The sequence below is a fragment of the Olea europaea genome, chromosome 11, assembly GCF_002742605.1.
Source record: "Olea europaea var. sylvestris chromosome 11, O_europaea_v1, whole genome shotgun sequence".
Lineage (NCBI taxonomy): Eukaryota > Viridiplantae > Streptophyta > Magnoliopsida > Lamiales > Oleaceae > Olea > Olea europaea.
The window spans coordinates 27,906,707-27,917,181 of record NC_036247.1 but is presented as its reverse complement, the minus strand read 5'-3'; the positions used below and the strand labels follow the sequence as shown (position 1 = coordinate 27,917,181).

Sequence of the window (10,475 nt, the reverse complement as noted above, 5' to 3'; positions counted from 1 at the left end):
CCCTCCATCTCTGGAGGCGAAGAGGTACTATAGATCGAAGGCACCCCACTTTGGATGCAACCCCTGGTAGCCTACCTCAAAGATTAATCATTGCCAACCTTGAAAAGCAAGGCAAAGAAATTGATGAGGAAGACTGCTCACTTTGTTCTCCAGGATGATGTGCTCTTCAAAAGGGGCTTCGGCTCGCTTCTTCGCTGATGCGTGGGAGGGAAACAAGCCATGTATATAATCAGGGAGATCCATGAGGGAGCCTGCGGTAACCACTCTGGAGGAACGGCTCTGGTACACAAAGTACTTCAACAAGGCTACTTCTGGCCGACCCTAAAAAGGGACTCTTGGCAGTTTGTTCAAAAGTGTGACAAGTGCCAGCTCTTCTCAAACATTCAAAGGTAGCCTTCTCAAAACCTCTCCGTGGTCACCAGCCCGTGGCCATTCGCCAAATGGGGCATAGATTTTATTGGCCTACTCCCAAAAGGAAGAGGAAGCGCTACTTCTGCTATTGTTGCCATTGACTACTTCACCAAGTGGGTTGAAGCTGAACCTCTAGCAAAAATCACTGAAGTGAACACCACAAAGTTTGTTTGGAAAAATATCAATTGTAGGTTCGGCATTTCCCACTCTTTAGTGTCTGATAACGGAAGGTAGTTCGATAATAAAAAGGTACGAGACTTGTATGAAGAACTTAGCATAAGGAAGGACTTCTCAACACCTCATAACCCCTAAGCAAACGGGCAGTTTTAAGGCAGTGACAAAACTATCAAGCATACACTAAAAAGGAAGCTTGATGCCTTGAAAGGGGTGTGGGTCAATGAACTTTCCCATGTCCTCTGGGCCATTCGAACGACCAGCCGAACTATAACAGGTGAAACACCCTTCTCCATAACCTGTGGATCTGAAGCCATGAGTCCTGTCGACGTGGGTGTCCCCTCTCATCGTCTGATGCATTTCAATGAGATTAGCAACGATGAAGCTCAAGTGCATGAACTTCATCTCCTTGAATAAAGGAAGGATTCCTCTAAAATAAAATTGGCTTGGTATCAAAGAAAGATGACCTGTTATTACAACTCTAAGGTCAGAAATTGAACTCTTCGTTTGGGGGACCTCGTCCTTGGAAGGGCCTTCTAATCATCGAAGCCAACTGGGTCCGGAGTGTTTGGACCGAACTGGGAAGGTCCTTATCATATCTGCAAAGAGTAACGACCCGACACTTATGAAATTGAAGACATGGCAGGGAAAGTGCTACTTCATCAGTGGAACATTGAATACTTGAGAAAATACTATCAGTAATAAGTGTATGTTCTGATCCGATCTCCATTTTGTCCAGTCTATTATAACATTCTTATCTTGCTAAGTGCTGAAACTGCCTTAGTAGAAGACAATGTTATAAAAGACTAAGTTATAATACCTCAGTTCTCCACTATGTTATATGGTTTAATCAACTTGTACCTCAGTTCTTCAGTATTTTATGTGGATCAGTTCTTCTGTCATCAACTGGTTATTATTGGTAAGTAATGCTCAATATTTACTTTACTCATCAAGATATGGACATTCCAACATAAACGTAAAGAGGAGAAGCAACAATACTTGATAAAATTTTGATTCCATTAATATCAAAATAAATTACAAGGTGGGCCGAAGCCATTACATAGATCCTACTCTACTGGCACTATAGCCCCTGCCCCCACCTCAGCCTCCTTGGGAGCAGTCTCCCCCTGTAACCTCTCCTAGAGTAGTAGCCTCCTCAGCAGTGGCTATGTCGGGGAGACCTCCGGTAGGCCCACTGAACTCTTTCTCCAAAGCTAAAATGTCCAGGTTTGGATGGACCTCCCTAAGTTGCTGCAACATAGCCTTGGCATTCCACGAGGCCCAATAGTTGGCCAAGGTGTCATACAACTCATGCTCCCCAAAGTGGTCAATAAAGTACTGCATGACTAACTCGCCAACTGTCCTTGCCTCTATCTTCAGAGAGTCAATCTCTTCGACTTAGGCCTCCACCCGTTGCCTCAGCTCATTCTTCTCCTTATTCGAAGTGTCAAGGGCCTCCACCACAAGGTGATGATGCTCACTGGCATGGTCGATCCGCCTTGTCAGAGCAACTACTTAGCATTCAGTCTCATACAATTTCTTCTTCAGCTACTCTGACATAGCCTTAGCTTCCACTGTCCTCACCTCTACCTCCTCCTTTGCCTTTCTGGCCTCTTCTGCTTGGGCCTAGGCCACCCTCACCTCATTTCCATAAAGAGAGGCCTTCTCCAACCTTTGGGCTAGGTTGATGTTCTTTGCCCTAAGGTCCTTCACTAGACCCTCTAGCTGAACACTGGTGCTCAATGCCTGAGCGAGGCAGGCACTGTTGGTAGCCACGAGGTCCTCGGCTGAGCAAGACAATGCGTGGTCTCTCAAGGCCTCAGTCCAGTATTTGCAATGGACCCGAGCCACTGTAGCAATTTCAAGAGGGAGTGCCTCCAATACCTCCTTCACGGGCTCCTCAGAGGTGCAGCCCAAGAAGTCCTACTCCTTCTAGGGACGAGCCCTCTTCTTCCTCTCCTCTACAGGCGTCGGAGCAAGAGAAGCTGTAGAGATGGGGATAGATGCCAGCATAGGGGTCTCCTCAGGTAGGCTGGTAAGCCTCTCCCCAATCACAACCCCTATGGGAATTGTCGTCCGCCTGGGTGCCATCCTCGCCATGATAGGGGCCTTTTGGGGCCCAGTTGCCCTCTAACTCTTCTTCAGCAGGGCTCCTCCTTCTCAACCCGGGGGAGCTTCTTACTGGCAGCTGTCAAGTCCTCTATTTATTTTTTGTAGGCCGAAGAGGAGGTCTTTAGGGCCCTCACCTCAGCCATCATCCTTTGGATGGTTTTGAAGTCCGGCTTCAAAGGCCTCTTTTTGTTAAAGTTACCTACAACAAACAAGATAGAAAATCAGTTAAGTTTGAATGCTTCAACCATAAACTAATGATGTAACCTCTACTCACCATGAGAGGCCATCAACTCATGATCCACAAAATGGATATTCTTCCTTATCTGATCGTTGTAAGACCTCCTCTTCGGGGAAAGCTGATAGACGATATAGATGGCGTTGAAGTCCTCTGTAGACAACTCACACCGAGGAAGAGGACCTGCAAGAAAAGGAGTTATATTCCGAACACAAACAAAGATATTTTCAGAAACGAGGTACTAGAACTCACTAAATGTGGAGTATTTGGTGGGAACGGTAAGGGGTGCCAGGGGGTCACCCTCCATTGTGTCCCATCTCCCAAATGCCCAGAACCACAAACTCTTCTAGTCCTTGATGGAGCTCGACAGATCGAGCACGAATGGAGTGTGAGACCCCCAAGAAGTCAGGTAGTACCATCCCTTCGTCTTATCATCCCCCGCCGCGACCTTGGGTATATACATTGTTTGGAAAACAGAAAAGGGCATCTCATCCCCATAGGATGCCACTTTCCACAGCATCCACAAACCTACCATCTGGCTCCAGGAGTTCAGATTCAACTGGGTGGGGGCTAGGCCAGAGGACCTTAATACATATCTAAAAAAGGGGTAGATGGGCAACCTATGCCTCGCCCTCAATATGGCCTCACTAACAACTACGCACCCCGACCTTGGGTAACAAGCTCGCTCATCCGACCTCAGGAGTATTAAACCCACACTATCTGGGATTCTATACTCGGTCCTAAGTCTAACTAGGTCGGCAGTTTTCAACCTCGATGGATAGTCAGATGCCCCCAATGTTCTAACGTGTCTACTGGGCTATCAGGCCTCCGCCAGATGTTCTCCCCCCTAATATAGCCTCGGCCACCTCACTGGAAGTCGTCAATATCGGCTCATCCGCCCGAACTATACCTAGTTCCCTCCCGAAAGCATTGCTACTCTCAGAAGCCATCAGAATTCAAAAAATGTAAACTAGAGAAATACTTACTGAAGTGAACATATTAGGGTTTCTATGGTCGAAACATAGGAAATGGTCCTCTAAAAGTCTCCGAAAACTGAAAATGCTGTAGGAAAACGCTTGAAACTTGCCAGAAATCGCCAACAATTTAGAAGAGAAATAGGGATTCTTAGTTTGCAAAAGTAAAAACATTTGAATGGCACTAAGTCCTCCTTTTATAGAAGACCTCAGACGATCCGCACCATTGAATTCAAACGATGCCAATCTAGGTCGTTCATAAACGCCCAAGATCTGACTGTGCCCCTCACGCACGCATAAAGCGCGTCATCTTGAACAACAACAACCGTCAACAATAAGTGGCCACACGAGCCCTTTTTCTGGGAACAGGCAGCACATCCAACTGTCACCTTGGAAATACGTGACAGCTGTCACATCGATTAACGTCATAATAAAATGCTTCAGATCAGAGACAATCCATCCCAATACGGCTCGGATGAAGTACTCAACTTTGCAAGCTTCGACGCACCTGACGCGAAAATCCCTGTGAGTCATCACCTTTGACGCTGTGTTTCCTCCATAGCTTTACAAAGTTTTAGCCATCTCCTAACACGTTGTCCTCTATGGGTCAGCACATCGGTAGCAGATGAGCTTTTCAACTAGCTTTACAAGCTTCAATGCACCTGACGTGAAGATCCCTGTGGGCCATCGCCTCAGACGTTGCGTTCCCTCAGCATCACAAAGCTTTAGCCATCTCCCAGCATGCTGTCACTGCTTCGATCGCATGATCCCTTAGCTTTACAAGGCTTTAGCCATCTCCCAATGCGTCATCCCCTATGGGTTAAAGCGCCATCAGTTCGCTTTAGCCTGCTGTTACAAGCTTCAGTGAAACCAAGAGAACGCCATACCCATACCACCTCGATCATCACTTCGCTCCAGTCAACACCTATTTGGCACGCATGCTTATTCCATCCTCTCATGTCAGCACTTCATCAGAATCCACAATACTTACTCTAATGCCGACATACACAATCAGGAAAACAAGTCCACCCATGATATGAATATTCATGCTTGAACTTGGGGGGACCATTGTTACACTCCTAACTAAACCACTTCGGAGAAATCACTTCGGAACAACTGTTTCACCACTCCTACGTGTCCATCCCCTAGCTAAACCACTTCAAAGAAACAGTCATGCCACCCCCTCGAAGTGCCACGTGTTCATCCGAAGTGATGCCCACTCCTGATGACCTCAACATGGCGCACTACAAGGTGAGGAGTAGATCCACTGAAGTAACCAAAGTGTCCCTCAACTCCTTTAATAGATCCCTTTGCCGCCACTGTCAGAAAGATATCTCCAAAGATCAATTAATGTGACATCTCCATAGGTCTAGTTGATGTGACGTATCGACTTTATATCAACTCAACTCAGAAGAACTAATTGTCTGACCACTCTAGACGCGGCTGATTGACACCTATGAGCAGACGCTTCACACCGTCAGATGCATACATGTGTCCTACATCCAACGGTGCTCTACATCTATAAATACTCAAGGTTTGGCAAGAGAAAAAAGGTAATGAAACTCTTATAACTTAACTCTCCATACTAAGAAATATATATTCTCCTCCACATTCTCTTGCATAACTTGAGCACTGTTCCGATCACCTAACGCTAACTTGATCGTCGGAGTGTATACTGTCGCCACCACCGTCGCTGTTTTCGGTCGTGTGCTTCTGACCGTGTGTTGTTGTGCGCAGGAAAGATTACATGGAGTAACCATCTGTTGGCCATGTGGAGGGTCCAATTCTCGAGGTCAACAAAGATAAAAAGACAAAACTAATAAAATGGTAATTGAAAAACTAAAATAGTTACCTGAAAATCGCTTCAGATTAGTATATTTGATCTATGATCACTTCAACTGAGCCAACGACCCGGACTACTTGGGGTGCAAGGTGGATCCAAAAGTAAGAGCCAAATACTAATTAATTAATTATTTAATCAAATCAAAAAGATGAAAACAAATAACAATGATATGATTAAACTGAATAAATTAGAGAAATAATATAAAATAATGTTATTTAGCACCAGTCTACATGACATTAATTCTGAGTGGTAACTCAGTGGTTAGGTCTTAGATTTGCTCCACAATTGTCACTAGTTCGAGTCCATTCAAGGCCACTGAAGTGAGTACCCAGCTGTCAGTTTCAGATTCCCGTAGGATTAGTCGAGATGCGTGTAAGCAGGCTCGGACACCCACGTTTATTGGAAAAAAAAAAAAAGGTCTACGTGATATGTTTAATTAATTGTAAAATTATATGATTTATTTAATTGTATATTTCATTTCATGACACTAAGTTATATTTGATTGGCTTTAATTTTTTATGAAAAATGTCTTTCTATTTTTTGATTATCATTTTTTCCATGAAAAATATTTTTCAAAAGTTGATCACTTAATCATGTTTTTCTCAAAAACAAGAAAAATATTTTCTTTAATGGAGGAAAGTTTTTATTTTTTAGACAATTTACACTTCCCAAAAATTTTTAGGTTGAAAGTTAGGATAATCAAACACATTTAATTTTCAATTTTCATGCAAAAAATACAAGTTCCATGCTCGCAATCCGGTGTTAAAATATTAGTGGTGCTAAATCGTACTACTCATTAATATTTATCCAAACTATAATAAGATACATACTTTTGAACTGAAATCCCAAAACAAATCAGGCAAGGAGAAAATACCCTATAAAAGAAGAGGGAAGTATAATTAATTATATAAGCTCTTTTAGTAAGACATTAACTCCACCAAAAACCTTTATCGAAGGAGTTTTCTCGGGGACATGTTTGGCCACGCTTAAAGTCTTACCATAGACAAAATCTCGGAAGAAGATGTTGGGACACTCGGCACAAAGAACAAAAATTCAATTATTGAACAGAAGGGCACTTCGAGGAAACATGTTCGAAAGCATTAAGAATTACCAATGCAATTATTTGTAATTATAAAGATTTTGACATTGTCCAAAATGATAATAATAAATATTCCAATAAAAGTAAAAAAATTTATAATCTACAGTTTTACTGATGATGATAGTAATAACAATAATAATACTAAGAGCATCATTATAATCAATGTCCATTTAAAAAATCACTATTTCACCCATTTTCATTTCCACAAAATGGGGGGCCAAACCAGGGCTATAATCAGACTCATCGTAACAGTTGGACCGATTTACATTTGTTTTAATTAAAAACAAAAACGAAGACAAAATTATCTCTAAGATAATGGTGGGACAATAATTATGGGATAGGAAAAGTAGAAATTTATTACTTTAGAAGGGATATGTACTTAAAATGCTAAAAAGGTATTCAATATAGTCTGCCTTTGGCAAAAGGACGGTTTACGTATTCTGCTGATCAGTGTTCAAAATTTGATGTTGGAAAGGAAAAATAAATAAATAAATAAATAAAAATCCATGCCTTATTCCAATGCAGTACATTCGAAAATGCATCTATGATTTGTACTAGTTTAGCACACTCAACTACTGAATAAGCAGGAATGTGGCGAATCTCGCTAAAAACCTTAGGAAGCTGTAAAGCGAGTGCCAAAATATTTGAATGGAACTAATGCTATTTGTTTTTAGTTCTCACATTTTGAAAATGGTTTGTAATTAAAAGGCTACGTTGAGATTCTTGACCAACAAAACAAGGATTGCAAGAATGCTGGAAAAACTATCTTAGAATTATCATAATGTCTTAATATTATGAACAACACATAGGGAGAATGGCGAGTATAGCTGAAATGCATTACAACCAAAGCAAACTATGAATAGAAACTAGAGTTTACATGGAAGAACAAAAAGGGAAATTTTATACTTTTTACTGAACAAGCATTTGGATTGATATCGTACCTGGACTCGGACCAATTTTTAGAACCCAGCTCACGTATCAAACCTGAAAAAGTAAACGTACAACGAGGATCAAAATGTTCTACTCAAGTCAGACCTCAATTTAATTGGTCATTAAAAAATAGTTATATAAATAAATACAGAATTATCTAAATTTAATAAATAATAAAACATGTAAAATTTTAAAATAATACACTTATTTTCGACATAGATCATAGATATTAAACCCGACGCAACCATCGACCCGGTCAAGGCACTTATTTAATCAAATTACTGATCAAACATGTGGGTTAGTGATTAGACAGGTAGGTCAATGCTTAATAATTACAAATTATTTTTTAAAGCATAAAGTTTTTCCTTTAGATAAACAAAAAAAAATTAAATAATCTGTCATTAATTACTTATATATTATTTTGTTAAATAATCAATTCATTTTAATCAAAATAGTTATTATAATTTTTTAAAGATATTTTTAACAAACTATTTACATTTACATAATTATTGCAAACACATAACAATAAACAATTGATCTCTAATGGTTATGTGGTACTCACTTTACCTAGAGGTCTAAAGTTCAAGTCTTTTGAGAACAAAAAAATTTATGAACAAGCTTTTAAATCTTGGTCAAATCAGTCAACCGATCCAGTTAATATAAAAATTGCAAATTAACTTGGTCAACTCAATTTTTGACTTAGTCAATGGCATCTCTATGAAAATGTTCTACCCACACGCTCGATCCGATCCGGGTTTTATAATTATGACATAGATTAATTTCATTGATCTTGTAAAAATAGAAAGTGGGCCAACATTTCTATATTGTGTCTCTCTTCGCTCGTTTCAAAGTAGGAACAAATAGGGACTTTTGTTAGGTTGTGTCTCAAATTCCATGTGATTTGGAATCGTAGCCCATGGAAGAAGTCTACATAATTTTGGTTTAGAAGTCTGGATAGATAAAGGATCAAATTTCATCCTGCATTGAGAATTTGATTAGATTATTGTTGTATACATTAGAAATTTGAGAGAATTGTTAAGATTTTGATTAAGAGAATTAAATCTTGTAAAGACGATTTGAATTTCTTGGTATAATAAATTATCTCTTCTTCAACAAAATTTTGTTTGTTGTGTGATCCATTATTTCCATATTACCCATATTTTCTCATTATTTAATTATTTGGACAGATTCTAAACAAATTGGTATCAGAGCTGCTCCACTTTTAACAAAATGATTTTAAGTCTAGTCCAAATTATAACATATGGTATCAGAGCAATTTTTGATATCTTGTTTGTTTCTAATAAGTGGTATCAGAGCTAATTGTTTTTTTTTTTTTTTTTTTTTTTTTTTTTTTTTTTTTTTTTTTTGGCAGGCTCTTGATAGGTCCAAATTGGATATTAATCGGCGTACGCAAATCAAAGCTGTGGCGTTAATTAAAGGTTGAACCCCAATATTGAGGACTCCCACCGTCCTGCCCCTAGAGCATCGTGAAGGAGGTAAATCGCGGGATGTGTCCCATCAGATCAGGGAACAATAGATTGCCTATACACTGGTGCTAACAAAGAGTTCAATTCCATATTTTAGGAATCGAACCCTCACACTGTAGTTGCCAGCAAGGTTGAGACTACCTTACTCCCATCCTTTTGTACCACTGGGTTATGTCCCGTTGGCCAAAAAAAAAAAACTGTGGAGTTAATTGCTTTTATGGAACGTGACCCACCATCTTTTGAATATTCTGGACGGTAAATGGTCAATTTTGTAACATTGATTACTACAGTAAATTGTTAATTGGGCTATTTGTTGATAGAGGATAATGATGGCCTATTTTTTAAATTGAAGCAGATTTGTTTATCCATTGCCAATATAAACAGATTCACTTTTCTCGAACGATTGGGTTCGGTTTCATTTTTTGTTAGGTCGATGGAATTTAATTGGTGTTTGAATTTGTCACTGCTCAATCCTTGAAGATTTTTTGGTTGAAGATTTAGATTAAATATTGAGTTTAGATCTAATTAGTTTTTAATTTAATTATTGGCCGTTTTTGGGTCACAAATAATTGTTATTTTTATCGTTTTATTTCTGAAATATTGTCATTTTAGATATCATGACAAATAGATTTATTTATTACATCTCTCGTGATACTATGAATAGGATGCATATCATTGAACACAATTTTTCTTAAATTAATTTAATTTAGATTAAATTTTTCTAGAGGGAAATTCATAGTAATTAAACTGTACATTAATTTGATTAATGTGACCAGTTGATAATTATTTTAATTTTCCTTGATTAATTTAATTTAGATTAAATTTTTCTAGATTGAAAAATCATAAGAATTATATAATTATTTAAATTTTTCTTGATCAATTTAAGTTAAATTAAATTTTTCGGGACGAAAAATTCCTAATAATTATACTTTATATTAATTTAATTAATGTGACCAGTTGGTAATTATTTATTATTAAAATCCACTACATTAAAATATTGAGTGGGAGCGGATGTTTATTTAAATAAAAACTCACGGTCTCCTTTGGTCAATCCATAAGCAAAGTAACGCGCTTACCTCGTGCCGGTAATGCAATGAACTCCCCATAGGAGGGCCGCATAGTTCAAGTTGTTTGATTGGATTCCTTCACGGTAACATCGTCTGGATAATAATATAATTTGTGATCATCAGATAGGTGACGAAATTATTTT

At 39.0% G+C, this 10,475-nt stretch overlaps 1 protein-coding gene across 1 annotated transcript; it reads left to right on the top strand.

Moving 5' to 3' along the window:
• Positions 1-241: 241 nt before the first annotated feature.
• LOC111404653 lies at positions 242-1,508 on the top strand. The gene is made up of 5 exons (XM_023033430.1): positions 242-282; positions 423-641; positions 747-975; positions 1,077-1,171; positions 1,370-1,508. The coding sequence occupies exons 1-5, from the start codon at positions 242-244 to the stop codon at positions 1,506-1,508; spliced, it is 723 nt and encodes a 240-aa protein (XP_022889198.1).
• Positions 1,509-10,475: the final 8,967 nt, after the last annotated feature.

What these genes read in the sequence shown, in the direction of transcription:
- LOC111404653 (XM_023033430.1), top strand. Translation starts at nt 242, where the DNA reads ATGAGGGAGCCTGCGGTAACCACTCTGGAGGAACGGCTCTG. An exon ending in ACTCTGGAGGAACGGCTCTG is followed by an intron (nt 283 to 422) that starts GTACACAAAGTA and finishes CGTGGTCACCAG; the next exon opens with CCCGTGGCCATTCGCCAAAT. An exon ending in GTTTGGACCGAACTGGGAAG is followed by an intron (nt 1,172 to 1,369) that starts GTCCTTATCATA and finishes AAACTGCCTTAG; the next exon opens with TAGAAGACAATGTTATAAAA.